This window comes from Staurois parvus, unplaced genomic scaffold, assembly GCF_062004578.1.
Source record: "Staurois parvus isolate SC_StPar_1 unplaced genomic scaffold, SC_StPar_1.0 ptg000454l, whole genome shotgun sequence".
Classification (NCBI taxonomy): Eukaryota; Metazoa; Chordata; class Amphibia; order Anura; family Ranidae; genus Staurois; species Staurois parvus.
In genome coordinates this window covers 7,462,227-7,487,529 of record NW_028318250.1, presented here as the reverse complement: position 1 = coordinate 7,487,529, position 25,303 = coordinate 7,462,227, and the positions used below count along the sequence as shown (strand labels likewise).

At 42.7% G+C, this 25,303-nt stretch overlaps 1 protein-coding gene across 4 annotated transcripts in view; it reads right to left on the bottom strand.

The window, feature by feature from the left end:
• The window catches only part of DNALI1 (dynein axonemal light intermediate chain 1), a 55,290-nt gene that overhangs the window by 27,220 nt on the left and 2,767 nt on the right, over positions 1 to 25,303 (bottom strand). For all 4 annotated transcript variants that reach the window (XM_089688799.1, XM_089688797.1, XM_089688800.1 and 1 more), the window contains 3 exons: positions 15,602 to 15,738; positions 10,028 to 10,197; positions 7,856 to 8,034 (listed from right to left, as the gene is read on the bottom strand). In XM_089688799.1, coding sequence (XP_089544925.1) covers positions 7,856 to 8,034; positions 10,028 to 10,197; positions 15,602 to 15,738 — 486 coding nt within the window. The remainder of the gene's footprint in view (positions 1 to 7,855; positions 8,035 to 10,027; positions 10,198 to 15,601; positions 15,739 to 25,303) is intronic.

Below are 25,303 nucleotides of genomic sequence, written 5' to 3'. Positions count from 1 at the left end.
ACACATGCCTAATGGAACTTGTAGTTACATGACAGTGCCATATTTGCCTACTGCTGGCCTAGAGGCAGCCAAAACGTCTCCAGGGCTGCTGACATTGTGGATGTTAGGCCTGATTCACACGGCATTTCATCTCCAGATGCAGACAGAATCCAGCGGATTCCTGCTACTGGAATCCCAGGTACCTGCAGACCGATGCAGCCACACATGCCTAATGGAACTTGTAGTTACATGACAGTGCCAAATTTGCCTACTCCTAGCCTAGAGGCAGCCAAAACGTCTCCAGGGCTGCTGACAGTGTGGATGTTAGGCCTGATTCACATGACATTTCAACTCCAGCTGCAGACAGAATCCAGCGGATTCCTGCTACTGGAATCACAGGTGCCTGCAGACAGCTGCAGCCACACAGGGAGCAATCACCTCCGCATATCTACACTGACTGCCATGGACCTATGTGTATCTGAACCCTGGAAACAGTAGGGCTGGTTTACTAAAGGAGTGGAGAATAAATTGCGTGGATATTCACTTCGGTTATCCAACCATGTAAACAAGATATTCCCGCTTAATTATTTCATCTGCACATGATTGTGTATTCAAAGTAAAAAAGAATATGCTTTCACATAATTGGATAATTGAATATTCACACCATTTTGTGAGTAAAATTCTTAATTTTAGTGAACCAGCTTCATTATGTGTATGTTTCAGGCTCAGCAAGCAAGATCAGGATTGTCAAGGTGCATGGCTAAAGCTGGCCATACTTAGTTCAAATTTCAGCTGGTTCCTGAGAATTGGATGAAAATTAAAGTGATGTTAACACCCTGGTCACATCAAACTCTACTTTGAAATCGTGCAACTTACAGTGAAGTCGTATGATTTCAAAGTTGGATGACATGCTGATTTCATGTACAATTTGTAAGACATCTGATCTGTAAGACAACAGAGGTCTATGCAAATCGCACCAAAAGTAGTACATGCACTACTTTAGAAATCGGTGCGGCTCCGACCATGTTGAAACTGCACCGATATGACCGCTCTAATTGCGGACAATAGGTTGCGATTTGGCATGCAAGTCCCATGGCATGAAATTGCATGCTAATTCGCATCTAGTGTGACCGGGGTCTAAAGGTTTATTACAAAAAAAATAACAAACATGTTATTCTTACTTGCTCTGTGTAAAGGTTTTGCACAGAGCAGCCCTGATGCTCTTCTTCTCGGGTCCCCCGCTGGGGCTCCTGGCTCCTCCTCCCTTGACCAGTGCCCCCAATAGCAAGCTTCTTGCTATGGGGGCACTGGTGCGTGCTCGCTTCCAAGCCCTTCTCTATGCGTACATAGAGCCACAACTTGGTCCCATTCCCGCTTTCTCCTCATTGGCTCACAGGCTGTGATTGACAGCAGTGGGAGTCAATGGTCCCAATGCTGTGTCTTAGCCAATGAGGAGAGAGAGAGAGACAAGGGACAGCCGAGGCTTCCATACACATCATGGGATAGAGAGGACTCAGGTACTTATTAGGAGGGCTGAGGGGGGAAGCTGAACACAGAAGGTCTTTTAAAAATTCTTCAGCCTTTAGAACCACTTTAAGCCATGGGTGGTCCTTATGACACCATCCAGCTCAATACTCTTTGAATCAAAGGAGCAGGCCGGGGAAAAAAAAGTCAGCAGGCACTGTTTGGGTATTCTGACAGCTGCGAGTGATGGCAGAACACAATAGCTGGTAGCAAAAGATTTGTCTGTCCACACTGTTTAGGCTTCATGTACACAAGCAGCTGCTAAAGTCGAGTTTAGGAGCTTTTGGCATTTGTTTTGCCAAAGTTCCTAAACTCAACTCCATAAAAGCCTATGTGTCCATGTACGCATAGGCTTTTAGCAGAGTTTAAGAGCTGCCGTGTTTAGGCGAGGTTAAACCTCTCACTCCAGAATGGGAAAGAATGGCGTTCAGGATAGGAACTTTTTGACCGCCAAACGAAGGAAAACGCGGTAGAATGCGGCAACCGCAGTACCGCATTTTTGCGTTTCCCTGTGGTCAAAAGTAGGCTCGTGTACAGCCTTAGTATGGATGGGGGAATCTATGGATTTACATGTATGTTCAGCTTAAGAGCTAAGCTCTTTTAACAACACCCTTTTTACTGACTATGGAAGAGTTTTTTGGTTCTTGGGAAAGCAACAGAGTGAAAATGTGTTATCTGTGGGATCTAGGTACCAATGACATATGAAAAAAATAAAATCTCTAAATAATACTTAGTTGTTTAAAGATACCTAAAACTGCCAGTAGACATCAAGATTCCACACACTACAGAAACCCACTTTGCTTGAATGGTAAAAAGAAAGCGTTAAATGATCTAGTTTAAGAAAAACCACTTTAGCTTCTTGGACTTTTTGGTTAATAGTTAGGTTTACAAAACCTCTGTAGACAAAGACAGGATATCACTCTCTCCACTACCAACATTATCCACTTAAAATGTATTGAAACTGTGGCGGACAGCAGAAATATTATTTTATTTTTGTGTTGTTTTGTTAACACATGTGGCCAACAGTCAGCTTGTCTGCTTTGTTTATAATTTGAAGTTCCTGTACCCCGCAGGGGGTGGGAGGTGAGAGTTATCCCAGTAGGGAGCACAGACAGCATGGTGTCTTGTGGCTGTGAAAAGCCAGACGTGTTGGCACCGGGAGCTTGGTCAATTGAAAGGGCCATATACTGTCCCTATATGGGGAGAAGGACTCTTAGAATGCATTGAACTGTGCTTTGCTTTGTGCACTGCTGGGACTTGTGGTCCTATATTGCCTGTGTAGTCTTGAAGACACACAACCGTCTGAAGACCCGTGAGGAGTTGGTGCCTATCTGCCTAGACTTCCTCTGCTGAGGCCACTGCTGGCTGGCGAGTCCCTTGATTGCTACCCTGTGAACTGCCCTCTGCTGAGTGCCCGGACCTCCTGCCTGCCAGAGCTGCCTTCTGCTGTGTACCCTGATTACCCTGCCTGCCAGCCTGCCCTCTGCTGTGTGCCTGGACATACCCATTGCTGGCCAGCCTGCCCTCTGCTGTGTGCCTGGACCTACCCATTGCTGGCCAGCCTGCCCTCTGCTTTGTGCCCGGATTACCCATTGCCTGCCTGAACTGCCCCCTGCTGTGTGCCCGGACTTACCCATTGCCCGCCAGCCTGCCCTCTGCTGTGTGCCCGGATTACCCATTGCCTGCCTGAACTGCCCCCTGCTGTGTGCCCAGACTTACCCAATGCCTGCCTCAATTGCCCCCTGCTGTGTGCCCAGACTTACCCAATGCCTGCCTCAACTGCCCCCTGCTGTGTGCCCGGACTTACCCATTGCCTGCTTGAACTACCCTCTGCTGTGTGCCCGGACTTACCCATTGCCTGCCTGAACTGCCCTTCTGCTGTGTGTGCCGGACTTAACCCTTGCTATACCGATCAAGTGCCCCCCAAATCCCTCAATAAAAGCCTTGTGTTTCCACTGCTCTCCGCTTGTGTTCTGTCCCACCTACACCTCCGTCACAGAAACCCAAGAACAAAACTATAATATACTGTAACTTATCAGTTCTTAGAGGTGGTTTCTGCATTAATTTTCTTATTTTCTTTCCAGACAATGCTGACTGGCTGTACTGTATCTATGGAGTAACCCCTAGTTGAAGGTTACAGAACACCTTCCCCACAGTTGCCAACATTTAAGAAAAATTTTTAGGAACACTTTTTTTCCTGTATGTCCAGAAAGACAGTGTAGGCGGAGCAGTATGTTAAATAGGGGTGGGGCATCCATTCTTGGGTGTGGCCTAACACAAAAAAGTGGAGTGCTTTGCGCGCCGTAACAAAAAATGTGTGTGGTTTAACTTACACTAAATATTGGGCGTGGCTCAAAGGGGGTGTGGTTAAATAGAGTCTGAGATTCTCTTGGGCTCTCCCCATGCAATTTTGCTCTCCACCCCAACATCTCAAAAATAAATACACAATCATAAACTTATCTTAAAAAAACTTAATGGAAACATGAAGAACTGGTTCACACTCACTGATTGGTTGCTAGAGGTTACAGTGCATCATTACCGCTCACTGATTGGTTTCTAGAGGTTACTGCAGTTAGTACAGGACTATGGTCTGAGACTGCAGGCGCACTACAGGAGAGAGTCGGACTGCAGGTGTAGTACAGGAGAGGGCCAGAGTACAGGGGTAGTATAAAGGAGGGTCAGAGACTGCAGGAGTAGTACAGGAGAGAGTCAGAGACTTTGGCTGTAGTACAGGAATTGATCAGAGACTGCAGGGGTAGTCAGGGGCGGACTGACAACACATGGGGCCCCCGGGCAACAGGGGATCATGGGGCCCCTGTATCCTTGCCCACACTCAAACCACACCCAAAAAAGCCTATGAAAGGTACCAGGGGCATCTCATGGGGTCCCTTACCGACCCGGGCCCTCAGGCAGTGCCCGAGTTTCCAAATGGTCAGTCCACCCCTGGGGTAGTACAGGAGAGGGTCAGAGACTGCGGGGGGGGGGGGGGGGGGGTAATTATTACCTGAGAGGAGCTAATATTTTGAGGGGGAGGGGGAGAAGCAGGTGAGGGTTGTCTCGTTTGGCTGTGATGGAGAAGTGAGTCTTTTGTGTTTGTTTTTGGGTGGGAGGAGAAACATTACCCCCCCAAAACCTCCACCCGCTGCTCCCCCCCACAAAAAAAAGCTTGCTCCTGTCTCAGGCCATAAACCTCTCTGTTGTGTCTTCCTGTCTGCAGGCCTCCTGAGTCCTCTCTGCCCAACAAACAGGTGTGTAGGAGCCCGCCCTGCCGCAGCTTCCTCTCTGCCTCACACATGCTCCCTACAACTGTAGAGGCTAAAGGCAGGCTGAAGAGGTCACCCCTCAGCTGGCCACACCCCCTCACAGTCGCCCAATCAGGAACGAGAGGCGGGCATCAGCAGGCATCACATGACTCCCTGACATTTTTGATTGGCAGTCCCAGAAAGGGAGAGGTGATCAGACACTGGACAGGCTCAGAGGATATCGGTGTACAGCATCGCCAGCAGCAAGCAGCCGTATCAGTGTGACAGGACAGAGCTGACTGTCCAGGACAAATCTAAATTTTTGGGACTCTACCTGGGACAAGAACTCTTCACCACCCCATAACACACAATGGAGGAGTTTTGTATTACACAGAGAGAATGCTGAACAATGCTGACTGATAACAGTTAGCAGAGGCTGATAGTACAGGAAATGATCAGCTTGCAAGATTTTTGCCAGATTCAATTGCATATATTTATATTTCAATATTTTTTTATTAAGAGATTGCAAAATGACAATTAGATCAGTTAAACAGAGGTCGTTTCACAGAATATCATTATGACAGAGATTTGAAATTCCACATCTGATTAGAAACCTTAAGGTGACCCATCGGCAGATGAGCAAACAATCTTATTATCTCAGATATATATGCAATTAGTGTCAGTGTATAAATAGTCAATGAGTTTGTTAGCTCTTACGTGGAAGCACTGACTAGGCTAGATACTGAGCCATGTGGATCAGAAATGAACTGTCAAAAGTCCTGCGTAACAAGGTAATGGAATATTTATTATGACTATTTATACACTGACACTAAATGCAATTTAAAAAGCCACATATGTGGGACATTGACCTCTAATTGGCATTTTAACCCGTGTCTGTCGCCTTGTGTGTCTGTACGAAGGCCAAACATTCCAGGGTATGTAAACTTTTGATCATGGCCATTTGGGTGATTTCTGTTATCATTATGATTTAAAAAGGAGCCAAACAACTATTTGATAATAAATGGCTTCAAATGATCATCATCTTTCAATAAAAGAGCATTTTTTGGCAAGATCAGTCATTTTTTCAATATCAATGACAAAATTTCTGCTAGGGTGTGCAAACTTTTGAGCACAACTGTATTTAACCATTTGCCGACTGCCCTATGGCCGAATGGCGGGCGGCAAATGTCATCAGTGTTCCGGGTGGACGCCATATGGCGTCCTCCTGCACATGCGCAGATTGCGCTCCTGCAGAGCGGCGCAGTGGTGCGATCTGTCACCGGCCGTGTACCTCGGACACAGCCGATGACAGATCTGAGTATCGGCCCCGTTGCCGGTACCATGTGACCTGCTGTGACCAATCACAGCAGGTCACATGACAGTTGTATACAATGGATGGCTTCATTCATGCCATCCATTGTATACTAGTGTCTAGCTGTGAATGGTCACAGCTAATCACATGCACATGTCATGTGATTAGCTGTGAATGGTCACAGCTAATCACATGCACATGTCATGTGATTAGCTGTGGCCAAATCACAGCTAAGCACAAACCCCCCCCCCCCCCAAAAAAAAAAAAAAACCCTGAATGAATCCATGTCATTCAGGTAAATGCTTGCTTATAGCAAAGTAATTCTTTGCTATAAGCAAATTGTGTAAAAAAAAAAAAAAATACTGATCACTTCCCCAAAATAGTACAATGACACTATGGTAACATTGTACTACTTTGGTCATAGGGAAATATGAAAAAAAACCTCTTAAAAAAAAAAAATTAATAAAAAATAATATATATATTATTAATATATATTAATAAATAATATATATTTTTTTTTTCATACTGTCACCACTCAGTGTCCCTGATCACCGCCATGCCAGTTATATGATGATGCTGTAGTGCACTGGTGACAATATGTAAAAAAAAATAGTGAAAGTAATTTGTTTAATTTTTTAATTTTCCGAAAAATTATGACAAAAAAAATACAACTTCAAAAAACTCGCCATGCCTCTTATGAACTACGGGACTGTCTACTTTGCAAAAAGGGGTCATTTGGGGGATATTTGTACTGTTCTGACATTCTTGGACCTCAAGAAATTAGATTGGCTGTCAGTACTTCAGGATTGATCAATATTCAGATCTATACCATAGTTTGTGAACTCTAGAACTTTCCTACAAACTAAAAAATACATCCTAATTTGGGTTATTTTCACCAAAAACATGTAGCAGAATACATCTCGGCCTAAATTTATGAAGAACAATTATTTATTTGCAAACTTTTATAACAGAAACAAAGAAAAACTTTTTTTTTTCAAAATTTTTGGTCTTTTTTTGTTAATTTAGCAAAAAATAAAAACCCCAGTGGTGATTAAATACCACCAAAAAAAAGCTCTAGTTGTGTGAAGAAAATGATAAAATTTTAGTTTGGGTACAATGTTGTATGACCGTGCAATTGTCATTCAAAGTGTGAGAGCGCTGAAACCTGAAAACTAGCCTGGGCAGGAAGGTGTAAAATTGCCCGGTATTGAATTGGTTAATGGACAAGGTATAAGAGAAGTTCATTGCAGGTTTACATTTTAAAGCAGAACTTCACCCAAAAGGGGAAGTTCTGATTTTCCACCTCCTCCATTACTCCATTACCTTCGGAAACTGTTTTTTTTGTTGGGGGGGGGGGGGGGGATAACTGGCTTTGGGAGGTACCCACTTCCGCTCAGATTGGGAATCCAAGTAGTTCAGCACTCCCCCTTTGCCCGCAGCCTTCTGGGACACATCACAGGTCCCAGAAGGCTATAAGACCATTCACAAAGGGCAATGTTGCTCGTGCATGTGTAGTGGGAAGCTGGCTGTGAAGTGCCAGGGACCTGAAAACCAGTCAGGTGGGGACAGCACTGGACCTTTGGACAGGTAAATGTCTGTTTGCTAAAAATCAGCAGCAGTATTTGTAGCTGTTGACTTTTAATTTTTTTGTTCCCAGGGTGAAGATCCTCTTTAATTTTGTTTGTGTTTAAAACATGCTGTCCTCAAAGTAAATCTGACATAGAAACTGCATTGTTTTATTTTATACGCAACACTGAAGAGTAAAAAGAGAAGTAAATAGGATTTGGAAGGAACCTACTCTTTTCTCCATGTCTGATTTGCCTTGTTCAGCCTGTAAAGCCTTCCTCATGCCAAAAGCCACGCTGCTTTCATATAGAGTCTGGTATGCTGAGATGGTCATGTGAATTTCATCGCGCACCCTCAGCAGCAGGACGCCACGCTCTGCACAGTTAATTGTCACTTGTCTAATAAGCTCATCTGGTGGTATAGTAAACAAACATATAACATTTTAAAATACTAAAAACAACTATTAACTAACATACCTAAAACAGGACGTGAGAAGAAAGCTCTGTAAATTAAATGAATCCCTTGGGACCCCCTGGTCACCAGAACTAGTGTCACCATTGGAAGATTTCCTCTCTACTACTGTTCTGGGGACAACCCAAAATTGAGGATTACCTTTTACTTTTACTATCAATTATAATGGTAAACAGGACACATAGAGAGGGTGACTCTTCCTAACTAAGGCAGAGGTAGCAATAAAACTGACATGGGTTCTAATCCATTTCCACTCTGTTCAAAACTAAAAAAAAAAAACTAAAAAAATAAAAAAGAAGTTTTGCCTTTATTTATACAAAAAAAAATAAAAAGGATTTTGCTTTAACAGTTCAAGCACCTCTGGCAGGGTTATGGGTTATCCGGACCCATGACACTTTAACTTTTATTTTTAAATGTGCAGAACACTATAGATAAATGACTTTGGATAGAAAAATGAATCCATTTACGTAATACTATTGTTACATGTATTACCCACATACAGTTATCAAAATGCAAAATGTTTCTGATAGTGGTCTTCAAAAGGCACTGCATTACATCTGTTTCTATAGATCCACGAACAGCAGACATTAAAATGTTACTAAACCCAGGACCCTGCATTCACTATATCTGGTCTCCCACAACACACAGGACATGGAAGTGCAATTATATTAGTAAATATATACTGCTAAATACCTTTTCTCATCAGCAGTTAGAGAAGTCTTGTGACTTCTGTCAGTATCCAGCAAAGCACATGTTAAAGCTTGTAGGAGGAATTTTCATTCTGCTCTTGGAGGATGCAGAACCCTTTACCTCTGTCTGGACAGCGCTGATTGGCCCTGTGCTGACCACATGCACTCTCCAAAAAAACCAAAACAAAAAACCTCTCTAGCAATAGACACCAAACTGAGCATGTGCAGAGTGACTTCACACAATATGTCTTATCAGGATAAGAGGGGGAAACTGGAAGACGGGGAGGATCAGAGAAGACAGGATCAAACAGCGTTTTTACGCAGTGCAGAAGATTAACCCCTTTGGTTCCACAGTGAGTATAACAAGCGTGCTTTACTGCATATAAAGACTGATTTTACTGCTGTGGGTTTAGTAACACTTTAAATACTTTATAATTAGCCTAAAATGTCTAATTACCTGGTGTAATGTATTTTTTTAAAGATCTTATCCCAATGCAAAACAATGAGATATGACATTTGAATTTGCCTTCTGAATATCAAGACACCTGGTAAATTGATAGTCCTCAGATAACACACACTGCATTTATTTAGTTATCAATTTATTAAAAAATGTGATGAAACTGGCATGCACATTCACTCTGTGCAAATGGGGCATAATCATTCTTATGTTATTTATTCTACAGGTCAAATGTTTTGCCATCATTAAAAACTAGCAGTTTGGAAAAATACTACATTATAGCCACTAGATGGGGGTGATGGAAATATTTATTTCCTATGATCTTCACCACCATCTAGTGACCAAAATATTGTATTATCAAAACACTTTTTTTCATGACGGAGAAACATTTTGACCTGACATAATTAAATTTTTCTCCCATTCACATAGAATGAATGTAAAAGCCACTTTCATCAGATGAATAGTCATCAGGGGCGGACTGACCATTCGGGTACTCGGGCACTGCCTGAGGGCCCGGGGTCAGTAGGAGACCCCATGAGATGCCCCTGGTACCTTTCATAGGCTTTTTTGGGTGTGGTTTGAATGTGGGCGAGGACACGGGGCCCTATAATCCCCTATTGCCCGGGGGCCCCATAAGTTGTCAGTCTGCCCCTGATAGGTATGCAAATTAGTTTTTTTAATAATTAAATCCCACAGAGTGTTCTTAACTACTGAAATGCCTACTCCCCTATCTAAATTAAAAGGTTGCATAACAGATACGTAAAAAGACTGTGGAGAAGCAACGAACCAAAGCATTGTGAATAGAGCTCTCTGCGCACAGGGCAGATTCCTGTCTCCCTAGCCTGCCTCTGTTGTAATTTAATATCCAGCTCTTCCTGTAAGTGGACGACATCCATCCGGGTGCTGGGGGTGCTGGACACCTGCTGAATCCACAGTTGGTTGTTCTCCATCCATTCCCTGTAAGTCAAACAAACAAATGTATTTTTTTTTTAAAGTACTGCTACCCTATGATTGGAAATCAGAGTCAGGTTCTATATGCATTGGTAGTAACATTTAATTAACAAGTAAATATTGAGACAAGTATGATGAATGCGGTGCCTGACCCCTTCTCACCAACACTGCGCTGTCACTTACAGTGGGGATCGAAAGTTTGGGCACCCCAGCTAAAAATTTGTATTAATGTGCATAAAGAAGCCAAGGAAAGATGGAAAAATCTCCAAAAGGCATCAAATTACAGATTAGACATTCTTATAATATGTCAACAAAAGTTAGATTTTATTTCCATCATTTACACTTTTAAAATAACAGAAAACAAAAAAATGGCGCCTGCAGAAGTTTGGGCACCCTGCAGAATTTATAGCATGCACTGCCCCCTTTGCCAAGCTGAGACCTGCCAGTGTCATGGATTGTTCTCAATCATCATTTGGGAAGACCAGGTTATGTCAATCTCAAAGGTTTTAAATGCCGAGACTCATCTGACCTTGCCCCAACAATCAGCTCCATGGGTTCTTCTAAGCAGTTGTCTAGAAAACTGAAACTGAAAATAGTTGACGCTCACAAAGCTGGAGAAGGCTATAAGAAGATAGCAAAGCGTTTTCAGATGTCAATATCCTCTGTTCGGAATGTAATTAAGAAATGGCAGTCATCAGGAACAGTGGAAGTTAAAGCAAGATCTGGAAGACCAAGAAAAATATCAGACAGAACAGCTCGCAGGATTGTGAGAAAAACAATTCAAAACCCACGTTTGACTGCACGATCCCTCCAGAAAGATCTGGCAGACACTGGAGTTGTGGTACACTATTCCACTATAAAGAGATACTTGTACAAATATGGTCTTCATGGAAGAGTCATCAGAAGAAAACCTCTTCTACGTCCTCACCACAAAAATTATCGTTTGAACTTTGCAAATGAACATATAGACAAGCCTGATGCATTTTGGAAACAAGTTCTGTGGACCGATGAGGTTAAAATTGAACTTTTTGGCCGGAATGAGCAAAGGTACGATTGGGGAAGAAGGGGCACAGAATTTAATGAAAAGAACCTCTGTCCAACTGTTAAGCATGGGGTTGGATCAATCATGCTTTGGGGTTGTGTTGCAGCCAGTGGCACAGGGAACATCTCACGAGTAGAAGGAAAAATGGATTCAATAAAATTTCAGCAAATTTTGGATGATAACTTGATGCCATCTGTGAAAAAGCTGAAGTTAAAGAGAGGATGGCTTCTACAAATGGATAATGATTCTAAACACACCTCGGATTACATCAAGAGGCGTAAACGTTTTGCCATGGCCTTCACAATCTCCTGACCTCAACATAATTGAAAATCTATGGATAGACCTTAAAAGAGCAGTGCGTGACAGACAGCCCAGAAATCTCAAAGAACTGGAAGACTTTTGTAAGGAAGAATGGCCAAAGATACCTCAAACAAGAATTGAAAGACTCTTGGCTGGCTACATAAAGCGTTTACAAGCTGTGATACTTGCCAAAGGGGGCAGTACAAGATATTAACTCTGCAGGGTGCCCAAACTTTTGCAGACGCCATTTTTTTGTTTTCTGTTATTTTGAAAGTGTAAATGATGGAAATAAAATCTAACTTATGTTGACATATTATAAGAATGTCTAATCTGTAATTTGATGCCTTTTGGAGATTTTTCCATCTGTCCTTGGCTTCTTTATGCACATTAATACAAATTTTTAGCTGGGGTGCCCAAACTTTCGATCCCCACTGTATGTAACAATGCCACTCTCAGCTGCACCCTGCACAAAGATTTTCCAGCATGTGGAACCACAATCTTTGTTTTTCTTTCCCACAAAGAGTTTTATTGGGAAAGTATAAGTATTACATACATTAAACATAACCAAAGTTAAAACAGTGTAGAACAAGGATCGACGTGAAAGTACAACAGGTATAAATCGTAAGATTAGGCATATATGTTATTGAATTAGTGGGAATTCACCTCTACAGAAGGGCGGGGGGGGGGGGGGGGGGGAAGGTGGAGTGGAGATAGCACAAATCGTGAAAGGCAGGTTAGGAGAGAGAGGAAGCATGGCTTGCTTGAAGAACACCAGTTCAGGAGGTTGCTCAGATCCCTTGAAGGGATATGACAATACAGAGGGGGCTTCGGGCAGAGGAACTAGGATTTAGGTGTGGGAGTTGAGCGATCTCGGAAAAGCCAATTCTACATTTGGAATCGCCTGAACATGTGTTGTGGAAAACGTGGATATAGAATGTCACTGAGGGGAGATGGGTGGGTTATTATGGGAGAGAAAGTGGGTCTGTAGTAAGGTGAGTGTCAGGAACACAAGTGTGTGACCACAATCTAGGTGCCAGCAGCATGAAAGCGATTGTTACTGGGTTAAAGCGGAACTCCAGTCAAATAAAAAAAAAGTCATCAGCTACAAACGCTGTAGCTGCTGACTTTTAAAGAACAGACACTCACCTGTCCCTCGATTCAGTGGTGTCCTCACCAGAGCCGGGTTCACCAGCCTTCCTTGCTCCCCAACGTCGGCATCTCCAGTGTGGCTGTAACAGCTTGCCTCTTCACAGCCGGGTGCCCACTGTGCATGCGTGAGTAGCGTTGCACTTTCTGAATGGTCCTGTAGTCTTCTGGGACCTGTCAGGTGTCCCAGAAGTTTATGGGAAGGGAGGACAACTTCCACTTCCAATCGCCTAGGCGATCGCAGCAGAAGTGGCAGTGGGTACTTGTCAAATTCAGGGCCCCCTCCTATCCCCCCCCCCACTCACCAAAAGGTGCCAATCCTTAACGGGGCGCAGGGGACAAAGCCTTAAAGTGAAACTTCCCCTTTTGGGTGGAGCTCAAGTAAATTATGCAATCAACCCTTTAAATGCCATCACCGTCTTTTTACCAAGGAGGAAGCTCACAATCTTAGCAATAACAACTATGATTTTAGAATAAATGTCTGCAACACGCATTGTCACCAGAGACAGGTATATTCAGAGATTTATACTACAGTAGCACTTCAAGAGACAGGGATTCTTTTAGTTTGCATTAAAAGCTTAAGGAACAATTTCAAACACTTTTCCAAATATGGTTTGATATTAAAAAAGGAAAGAATGGTGCAAATAGAATATTTAGAGAAAAAAAGAGTGTTACAAGGAAACAAAGAAACATTACAGCAACAGAGAAATAAAAAGTAGTTGAAAATTAAGAATATTTGCAAATCCTTTGGATTTAGCAGAGTCCAACTGATCAAACAAAAACTGTATAGTGGCTCTCTCAAGTCAACTTTTGGAGCAGTCTCTCTTTTTCTGGGGGGGGGGGGTGTCAGATTGTCAGAGAAGTGGCCATGGGGTTGTCACCATGTTATTATTGTTCAGCATTATATTTTGTGTCCATTGGATGGACTTGTCACCCAGGAGATAGGAGACTACTATCTCACCCTCTGTATGTGCTAGCTTAGCCATGTATGACCTTGATTTATTTGGTATGATATTCCCTATTCAAATGTATACTTAAAGCAGAGATCCACCCAAAAGGGGAAGTTCCACTTTAATACTTTGTTCCCCGCTCCCCATTAAGGATTGTCACCTTTGGGACAAGTGACAGGTCCCAGAAGACTATGGGGCCAATCACAAAGTGCAGCGCTTCTCGCACATGTGCAGTAGGCACCTGGCTGTGAAGCCGCAAGCTGTCACAGCCATGTGCCCACACTAAAGATGCTGGTGCCAGGTAGAGAAGACAGCCGGTGAAACCAGCGGTGGTGAGGACACCGCTGGACCAAGGGACAGGTAAGTGGCTGTATTTTAAAAGTCAGCAGCTACAGTTTTTGTAGCTGCTGACTTTTTTTTTATTTGACTGGAGTTTTTTTTTTTTTTTCAGCTGGAACTCCGCTTTAATACTAATGTGTCTTGATCCTGTTTGATTTTATGAATTGTGTGTGGATTTTGCTAAGTTAAGAATTGGGCAGAGGTCTTGGAGAGGTCGCTCCATGCCTGACTGCTTTCTGGGTAAACATTTTATGGCACGCTATGTGTTCCTAGTGCTTTACTTACCCTACAAACCATGGGTGACAGAATTGAAGGATTTTTTCATAGTTTTACGATTGGTCACTTCCAATCTCCTCTGAAAAGTGATAATGTGTAGGAGTTGATTGGGCCTGCCAGATCTCTGGCATAAGTGGTCCTTTGAAGACCCAGACCCTTGTTGACTCAGGGCACCTCTGAAACTATATCTAGGTTCTGGAATAGAGGAGGTGGGGGGTTTATCAGAGCTGCCAGACCTCTGGTTTTAAAAACAGAAAAGAAAATGACAAATACAATGTAATGGCTGAATTCTGAACAACATGGCTGCTAGACACATATAGCCTGTCGTGTGCCCAGTCCGCACAACCATCACAACAAGTACAACTGATCACGGAGATACTAATACCATCTACTAAATAGCAGCATAAATCTCAGTCCTTAAGTAACTCCAACATACCAGGTTTTGGTTCCCTTAGCTAAAATATCAGCCATATATACCAAGCATTGATTTAAATCAACTTTTGAGGTTGAAGGAAATCCTGAAAATATGACCTGCTTTGGGGATGGGGGGGGGGGGGGGGGGCATTCACTCAATACACTAAAATCTGATAGTATTACATTACTGTATCAAGCCATTTCACATACATTTTGTCCCTAGTGCTTTGTCCTGTGCCCTGCCTGCATTTTTACTGTTCTTTCTGCCTGGAAACTGAGAAATGTCCATGGCATCCAAAAAGCGTCCCTTTAGGTCAAAAGCGGTTTTAGGCCAGCTAGAGAACAGAGATAGTAAATTAGAACCACTTGCAGAATTGAGTGATAATGATTTGTGAGGAAATTTGTCATCAGACACTGAAAACAATTCTGCGACTTTGCTCAGCGATGTGCGAACTTGGTGCTCTATTTCAAATTTCAGTGTTTTTGGTTTGATTACATTATTGAATTAAATTTATTATATTATTATTTTTTATGATTATTTACTATATTATAATTTATGATTTCAAATTTTATCATACCAAGGATGTTTACTAGACTCTTGTTCGAACAGATTTCAGTGAGTTATTCCTAAGAATTACAGGCCTACAATAAAAAAACAACATATTTCCATTAAAAACAATGTACCGATTTGAACACAGAAATACTGACATAAATCAGACAACTAGGGAGGTTAAGAAAAGGGACACCGCGAGAATCCAGAATGTCGGTTACAGTAAACACTTGAAACATATTTATTTGAGGTGCTGGTAATGTGTCATTCGTGCAGCATTTAGTTTTTTGTTTTTATAAAGAACCCTTATATGAATGCTGCCTGACTGTTGCATTATATTATTGCTGTATAATAATATGATGGCTGTACAAGAAGAAATAAAATGAAGCTTACCGTGGTGGTAGGATTGCATTTAAAATTTCTTCTGCTGGCTTCGTTACATCAAGTGGTGGTGTTTTTGGCTTGGGAGGTGGAGGTACAGGTACAGCAGATGTGCCAGTTTGCTGAGGAATGGCTTTCAACGCACGAGACTAAAAAAAGAAAAATGCTAAAGATGAACTCTTGGCAAGCAGCTAAATATGCAGTTGAAAAACATGGATACCAATTGATATGACAAATGATTTGTACTATGATCAGGCAGTCTTGCGATGCAGGCACCACTTTCAGCCAGCACAGTCAGGTCTTATGCAAGCCACACATGAGTCGAATTCCGAGCGATTTTTCTCTACGAAAATCGAAAACGTTGTTCGCTCGGTAATCCAATGGTGCCATCAATGATTTTGAAAATCGGCCGACCAAGTCATAAAGTTCACCCCATATAACAGGTGAAACTTCTGTTCCTTCCAGGTCAAGGCTCATGCGCATATTCTTTTTGGAAAAATGATCGTACGATTTGACAATCAGTGATTCGAAAATCGGTCATTTTTCACGAAATTACCAACATGCCCGATCACCGAAAAGGGGAGGAACCATGAAAATCGGCCGGTGCCATTGGCCCACTAACAGAGCGCAAATTGGCCGATTATTCTTAGGTTCGATTTTCGGATGAAAAATCGGTCGAATTTCGACCCGTGTATGGCCGGCATTAGCATTTTGCAGTCAGCTGATTGCACAATGAGGTAGCACATGCAGCAGGTGATATCATATCTCTGCTCGCTCTGCTTTCTCCCCCTGTCAGCAAATTCACTGACAATACATATTGGTTGTTAGTGCTAGCTCCCCCTACTGTACAACACAATACTGGAGGTGGATATCGGGAAAAAGAACACAAAAAGGAGAAGAAGCTCGAGTTGGACTTTAAAGTGAAGCTGACATGCCCTAAAGGATAGTTCACACTAAAAAAATGCAGTCCAGATGCATTCCGGATGGGTTTCCACATGCGAAATAGGGACTTGTGTGTGCCAGTGCATTTTTGGTGCATTTGCCATGTTCCATTGCAGTTCTATGCAGAGAAAAATGCAGCATGTTCTACTTTTTTTTTCTGCAACCAGAACAGAAACTGCAAGCACTGATGTGAACTATGACATTGACAACCATATAACCTACTTTCTGTGCATTTTAGATACAGAAAAAAGCAACTGAAAACACATGTAGTGTGAACTGGACCTAAAAGTTTCTAAGGTATCAAAAGATGATGAAGTTCAGGCACCTTATCATTCCAGCAAGTACATTATATTAGTCCTCGCATTGAGCCCTGTGTCGTTAAAGTGGAGCTCCACCCAAAAGGGGAAGTTCCTCTTTAAGGCTTCATCCCCAGCTCCCTGTTAAGGATAGGTACCTTTGGGGAGAGGGGGGGGGGGGTTATGTGAATTTGACAGGTATCGCTCCCACTTCCGCTGCGGTTGCCTAGGCAATCGGAAGTAGAAGTTGTCCTCCCCCCTCCTTCCCTGTAGTCTTCTGGGACATGTGACAGATCCCAGAAGACTATGGGACCATTCAGAAAACAGCAAGCTGTCGGGTGCCCACACTGAAGATGCCAGCGCTGGGGACACAAGACGGCTGGTGACCACATAGCTGGATCATGTCTGTTTTTTAAAAGTCATCAGCTACAGTTTTTGTAGCTGTTGGCTTTTTTTTTTGTTTAATTTTGACTGGGCCTCTGCTTTAAGAACCCCACTTTAAAGTGGAAGTAAACCCTCCTATCCTTTTCATCCAAGGAAGCTACCATCTTGATCTCTGATAGATCTGCAAATGCCATGGTGCTGCACATGTGATCGGTTATGACACCAGCCTTTTCATGATTTGACAATTTGGTGGAGAGCACCAGTAAATGTGATACTTCCATTTCCAGCAAGACAGGAATGTACTGTAACTTTTTTTTGGTTTAACCGTTTATTTCTGCTTTAAGCACTATCACCTCCCAACACTCACCCCTGCCTTCACACACTTGACTATCAAATCCCAGAGCCTTTGCTCCCCACTAAACTTCTTGCATTTGAAAGTTGAATGACTAGAGGTGGGAAATAGAACTTAGACAGTGGGCTAGGGATCAACTTGGGCAGAGTTTGAGGTCCCATGTACAGCTTGAGAACAGGATCTACGGGACTCCACAGATATCAATCTGAACATTAACACAGCTACTTTAAAGCTGCCAACCCAGGGAAAAGTTTACCAGGGTGATTGAAAGTGTTATTAAACCCACAACAGTAAAATCAGTCTGTATATGCAGTAAAGCATGCTTGTTATACTCACTGTGGAACCTAAGGGGTTAATCATCTGCATTGTGTAAAAAGGATGTTTGATCCTCTCTTCTCTGATCCTCCCCTTCTTTCATTGTCCCCTAAGTATCTCCTGATAGAACAGAGGCTCAGGGGCAAGCTGCACATGCTCAGTTTGGTGTGTATTGTTAGAGAGTTTTTTCTTTCTTGGGAGAGTGCATGTGATCAGCACTGGGTCAATCAGTGCTGTCCAGACAGAAAGCCAGGGGTTCTGCATCCTCCTACAGGAGAATGAAAACTCCTCCTACAAGCTTTAACCAGTGCTCGGCTGGACACAGATGGAAGTCATAAGACTGCTTGTGATGAAAAAAAAAGCTATTTATCAGTTTATATTTATTAAAATGATTGCATTTCCATGTTCTGTGTACTGTGGGAGACCAGATATAGTAAATGCAGGGCCCTGGGTTTAGTAACACTTTAAAACAGCACACAGTGGCATAGTGGGTGTGGCTAATTCAATAAAGAGGTGTGGTCAGTTTTACTATAGAGCCCTGGTGTCCAACCTGTGGCTCACGGGCTGCATGTGGCCCTCTGGTATATGATGTCTGGCCCTCTGACCCCAGCTGTCTGTAGTGGGAACAATGATTAGGATAATAGCATTGATCTCTACTAGCCTCATGTAACATGATTCATTTTCGTATTGTCTTCTGCAGCATATCCCCAGCCAAAAATCTAGCATTTCCTCAATCTCTGACCCTCATTTCCTTTAAGGGTCTACAGTTTCTGCTTCTCTCAAGCATTACATATATTGAATATTATGTGCAGCTCTTTGGTGATGTTGGGGCTGCATTTGAGACCCCCTTTAGCTCATAAGTTAACAACCACTGATATAGAGTGTTTTTTTATCGGAGTCTCTCTGGGAAAGATCTCCAGTCATTATTTTTTACTTACCATTAATAATATTATTATTATTATTAAAGATCTATATAGCACCGACAGTTTGTGCAGAGCTTTACAATATAAAGGAAGAGGGCCATGCTTGTAAAAGCTTACAATTTAATAGGGAGGGACGAGTGATACAAAAAGGTAATAACTGTGGGGGATGAGCAGATGGAGAAAATAAAAGTACAGTTTATTAAAGTGTTACTAAACCCATGATATTGCATTCACTGTGGTCTCCCACAGTACACACAACACTTAAATGCAATCATTTTAGTAAATATAAACTGCTAAATACCTTTTCTCATCATCAGTATACAGCAAGCTTGTGACATCTGTCAGTGTCCAGGTGAGCACTGGTTAAATCTAGTAGGAGGATTTTTCAGTCTGCTCTGACTGTCTTATGGGATTACATGACCCCTGGCCCCCTGTGCTGATTGGCCCTGTGCTGATCACATGTACCCTCCCAAAAGTAAACAGCAGATGGATTGGGGACAGTAGAAGGGGAGGATCAGAGAAGACAGGATCAAACAACCTTTTTACACAATGCAGTGGATTAATCCCTTAAGTTCCACAGTGAGTATAACAAGCATGCTTTACTACATATACAGACTGATTTTACTGTTGTGGGTTTAGTAACACTTTAAATGAAGATGGGATAGGCTTCCCTAAAGAGGAGTTTTCAGGGATCACCTAAAAGAAGACAGATTAAGAGGTAGCAAGACAGACTTGGGGTAGAGAGTTCCAGAGGATGGGAGAGGCTCTGGTTCAACAAAATGTACAGAGCAGAGTGGACCTACAGCTGGAAGAGAGTGGTGAACCTAGCAATGCATCATCAGAAGACTGGTTGCCAGAACCAGGAGGAAACGGACAGCTCCCGATGACATCAGAAATGAAGGTGACAGCACAGGAATTGGTGTGCGGCACAGAGTGGTGGACCATAGCAGACCAATGATGGTTTTGACAGGAACTGGGGTATATTTTTTTGCAGGCAACCCAGCTTTAAAGGTAAGAGGGGATTCAAAACAACACACGGGGATGAAGTTCCTCTTTAAAAGTCAGCTGCACTGAGTGGAAAATTACTGGCCGAGAAGTGACTGCATCAGAACAGTCACTGTGGAGTTGATTTACTAAAACTGGAGAGTGCAAAATCTGGTGCAGCTGTACATAGAAACCAATCAGCTTCAAAGCTTTAGGCTCCATTCACACTTGTGCGTGTGATTTTCATTGCAAATTTACAGTGTGACGATGCATCTTTGGTAAAACTTTGGCTTGGACCAAGGATGATTGTTTGTGCTGTACAAAGTTGCCTGTATAACATTCAGGTGCGACTTTCATGTGACTTTGGAGGGTTTACATTAAAGTCTATGGCCTTCAAGTCACATGAAAGTCAGACCAAAGTAGTGCAGGAACTACTTTCAAGTAGCTGCGACTTGAAGTCGCACAGATATGAATGGTACTCACTGGGAAACATGGGGCGTGACTTGTTATGTGACTTTGAACCCCAAAGTCATATGACAAGTTGCTCAATTGTGAATGGGCTCTTATTGAACAAGCTGAAGTTAGAAGTTGATTGGCTACCATGCACAGCTGCACCAGAATTTGCACTCTTAAGTTTTAGTAAATTAATCCCTGTGTGTCAGCACAACTGAATTTAGGCAGCCATGGGTCTGCCAGATGCTAAATACAATAGCCGGCAGCCGAGATTCTTCCATTAATGCCGTTTAGCATGGATGGAAAATCTACTGACTTTGTCTTGTTCAGCACTTGGAGGCTGAAAGAGAGAAAATGAGCTGTAGAAAATACTGAAATCAGATGGTCAGCCTAATCCCCATGTCAGACGAGCATACCTGTCACTAGTGACATCTCGTCAGCAGCAGCATCAAACATAGAACACCCTTTCCTATGAGGTCAATACCCCAGGGGGCGCATCGTGACATGTTTTCCCTCGATAACTTGTGAGATTTTGCAGTGTTCTGGGCCCAGGGTCTCCAAACTTTTCAGGAGGAGCAAGGCTGGTGCTAGACTATTTTGCGCCCTAGGCAAGATCAGCCACTTGCTCCCCCCCCCAAAAAAAACAAAAATGAAAAACAGTAGAAAATATTAAATAAAAAAAACAAGAAACTCCTAAATTTCTTTTAATTTGTAAAAATAAGTGCCATAAGATGCCACCGGCGCGAATATTAAAAACAAAATATACATTAACCAAATATAAATTAACTGTATTAACAGTCAGAGAAACAAAAAGAAAAAAAGAGACAGAGTTATAAAACTCCACAGTGATCAGCAGCCACCAGCTGGCTTGCAGCAAGGGACTGAGTCTGAGAGGAACACTGGAAGGAGCGGCAGCAGACACTGGCCCCAGACAGCGGGCATCTTCCTCTGTCTTTTCTTCCTCTCCCTCTGCAACCAGGCAGAGTCGGATGGACCGAAACATGATATCCCAGAGGTGTTCTATTGGATTTAGGTCAGGCGAGCGTAGGGGCCATTCAGTGGTATCAATTCCTTCCTCCAGGAACTGCCTGCAGATTTTTGCCACATGAGGCCAGGCAATGTTGTGCACCAGGCGGAATCCAAGACCCAATGCACCAGCGTAGGGTCTGACAATGGGTCCAAGGATTTTATCCCGATATCTAATGGCAGTCAGGGTGCCATTGTCTAGCCTGTAGAGGTCTGTGCGTCCCTCCATGGATATGCCTCCCTAGAGAATGTGCACTTTCAGCCCATATCCATTATATATCTATAGCTTATGTTTTGGTCAATACCTGAAAAAAACTGAAATTGTGCCTGTGTCCAAATATATATGGACCTAACTGTAGGCATTTAGATGTGGTAAAGACAACTTGCTGAAGTTCAAACCGAGCATCAGAATAGGGAAGAAAGGGGATTTAAGTGACTTTGAACGTGGCATGGTTCTTGGTGCCAAATGGGCTGGTCTAAGTATTTCAAAAACTGCTGATCTACTGGGATTTTCACGCACAACCATCTCTATGGTTTACAGAGAACGATTTGAAAAAGAGAAAATATCCAGTGAGCGGCAGTTGTGTGGATGGAAATGCCTTGTTGATGTCAGAGGAAAGAGGAGAATGGGCAGACTGGTTCAAGATGATAGAAAGGCAACAGTAACTCATGTCAATATGGACCAAAATCTCAGGAAAGTTTCCAACACCTTGTTGAATCTATGCCACGAAGAATTAAGGCAGTTCTGAAAGCAAAAGGGGGCCTAACCGGGTACTTGTAAAATGTAACTAATGAAGTGGCCAGTGAGTGTACATTTATATTATTATTATAGTACAGGAATTATATAGCGCCAACAGTTTGTGCAGTGCTTTACAATATAAGGGAGACAGTACAATTACAATACATTTCAGTACAGAAGGAATAGGAGGACCCTGCTTATGGAGCTTACAATCTAAGGGGGAGGTGATACATAAGATGATAGCTGCAGGTGATGGTCTGGTGGAGGCGATTCAAGTACAGTTCTTAGGTGGATGTGGGGTAGGCTTCCCTGAATAAGTGAGTTTTCAAAGACCACCTAAAGGCAGACAGGGTGGGAGCTGACTGGACATACTGGGGTAGGGAGTTCCAGAGGATGGGAGAGGCTCTGTAGAAGTCCTAAAAAGAGTGAAGAACCTCCTGCGCTCCAAACTAAGTCCCTATAATATTAATATATGAGGTACAGCTGCCAACATCCAATCATATACCTGATAATCTATATGTGAATAATACAAACAATGATGTGGCGTTAATACAATGTGAAACCCACAAACATGAATACAAAAAGATATTGCAATATATGAAAATAATAAAAAAAATAAACAAATCATTCAAAGTGATAATGATGACAAGTGCCAACAACACTCACACAACCGTGTGTATAAATTCAATAAATAATAAAAATGCCAAGAAAAAAGTCCAAATGGGACCAATGAATCAATAGTGCCCAAAAAGATCCTAATTGGATCTAAAAGGTGATGTAAAAAATAAACTGTATGACAAGGAGTCCAAAATAAGACTGCACATAAAAAGTGCTAAAAAAAAACCCAAGAAAATACACTGGTGGCATAAATTCCCAAACCCACATAAAAAAGCAAACAATGTGACACACGAAACTAACAAAACACACCTAATCGGTGCATGCGTGATTATACATGACAAATGATCACATACAAATAAACATAACGTGCATCAAAACACAGAAAAAATGCATACCACTAAAATTCGTATACTAAACACAAAAAACCCTTGTGCCAGTGAATAATAGGTAATATCAGGTGCCAGGAAGGTATCCAAAAATGGCTGCAATGCCCGCTCACCTCCTTGTCTCAACCAGCACAGGGCCAAAACACCTTTAGGATCTCTACAATGGATCCTCCATGTATGGAACTCCTCCAAAATCTGGTCACTCTCCCCACAATGGTCTCCCCTCAAGTATAGGCTCAATGACAGTAGATCTCCTCTCCAGGCAGGTATGCAATTAGTGGCCAATTATTCCATTAGCAGTAGGGTTGAGTTGTCCACTTTGACAGCTTCCTGGCAGGATAGCTCACGTCAATGAGTTGTGTCCAAACAAGCCTGAGCTCATACACGATCAGGAGATTACATCACCTTTAGATCCAATTATGATCTTTTTGGGCACTATTGATTCATTGGTCCCATTTGGACTTTTTTCTTGGCACTTTTATTATTTATTGAATTTATATACACGGTTGTATGAGTGTTGTTGGCACTTGTCATCATTATCACTTTGCATGATTTGTTTATTTTTTATTATTTTCATAAATTGCAATATCTGGAGAAGTCCTGGAGGTGAGCGTGGGAGGAGGTGATGAGGGAGCTGGAGAGCAAGATATCTTGGGAGGAGAGGAGCGGGCGATTTGGACGATATCTGCAGATAAGGTTGGTGATGTAGCTAGGAGCAGTGTTGTGGATGGCTTTGTATGTCGTGGTGTTTGGAATTTTATACGTTGGGTTAGTGGAAGCCAGTGAAGGGATTGGCAGAGAGGGGCAGCAGTCGCTGATCGGTTGGTAAGGTGTATGAGTCTAGCAGCAGCATTCACAATAGACTGAAGGAGGGAAAGCCTGTGTAACGGTAGACTAGTGAGGAGGGAGTTGCAGTAATCGAGGCTGGATATAACCAAGGCGTGAATAAGTTGTTTTGTGGTATCATTGGTCAGAAAGGGGCGGATTTTGGAAATGTTGTGGAGGTTGAGGTGGCAGAATTTAGCCAGTGATCGGATGTGGGGCACGAAGGAAAGGTCAAAGTCTAGGATTACACCTAGCACCCTGGCATGAGGGGAAGGACCAATGCTTGTGCTGTTGATCTCAATGGTAAAGTCATGAGTGGGGGATCAGGGAGGAGGAAATAAAGGAGTGTGCTTGATTGTAGACAGTATCATTCAATAGTGAATAACCACCACCATTACCCAGTGAATTGCAAACTCACCAGTTTTGCCACTACAGCAACACAAACGCCAATATAGCCCGGCAGGGAAGTGTGTATCAATCAATTAGTGAAACACATCCTCCATGTCCAGATTCTGGTGAATTGGAATTTCGTCCTATTGGACGAAACGTGTTGGGGAGGAATTACAGTGCTGACGTCACGCTGCTGTGCGATTCTGGGTCAGCAGTGGCCATACATGTAAGCTGGCTCTTGTTTGTTTGCAATATTGTGTATACACACTCTTTTATCATTAAAATACTACACTATTGGAAGTATCTTATGCTCTTGGAGAGCTTTATTTCACCAGAATCTGGACGTGGATGATGCGGTTCACTAATTGATTGTTATAACGAGATATGCACGTCCCTGCCTGGCTATATTGGTGTTTGTGCTGCTGTGGCAGCAGCAGCTAACTCTGGTGAGTTTGCAATTCACTAGGGGATGGTGGTCATTATTCACTATTGAAGGATACTGTCTACAATCAAGCACACTCCTTTAGGGCGGTGGATGGACACTTATTGAACATTATTTTTGTGGATTTGTTCATTTATTTAATTTACATGGACATTTATTTATAAGCATTTCTTTTATTATTACTGCACTTTGTTTATTTAGCGTTGCACTTTATATATATTCATTTACATTGGGCTTTATACTTCCTAATTGTGTCAGCTGCTTTACCTTTGGCAGTCAGCGCATATATATTCTTGTTTTTATATTATTTGATAGAGGTGGTATTGGAAGCCACGGGAGGTTATCAATTGGCCCAGGGAGGTGGTGTAGAGAGAGAAAAGGAGGGACCCAAGTACAAAGCCTTGGGGTGCCCCAACGGAAAAAGGAGTGGAGAGGGTGTTGTATGTAACCGTGAAAGTGCACTGAGAAAGGTAAGAGGAGAACCAGGAGAGAGCAGAGTCACGGAGGCCAAGGGAATGGAGTTTACTGAGAGGAGCGGGTGGTCGACTGTGTCAAAGGCAGCGGAAAGGTCAAGGAGTATGAGTATAGAGTAATGGTCATTGGTTTTAGCAGTTATTAGGTCGTTCGTGAGGTTTAGTA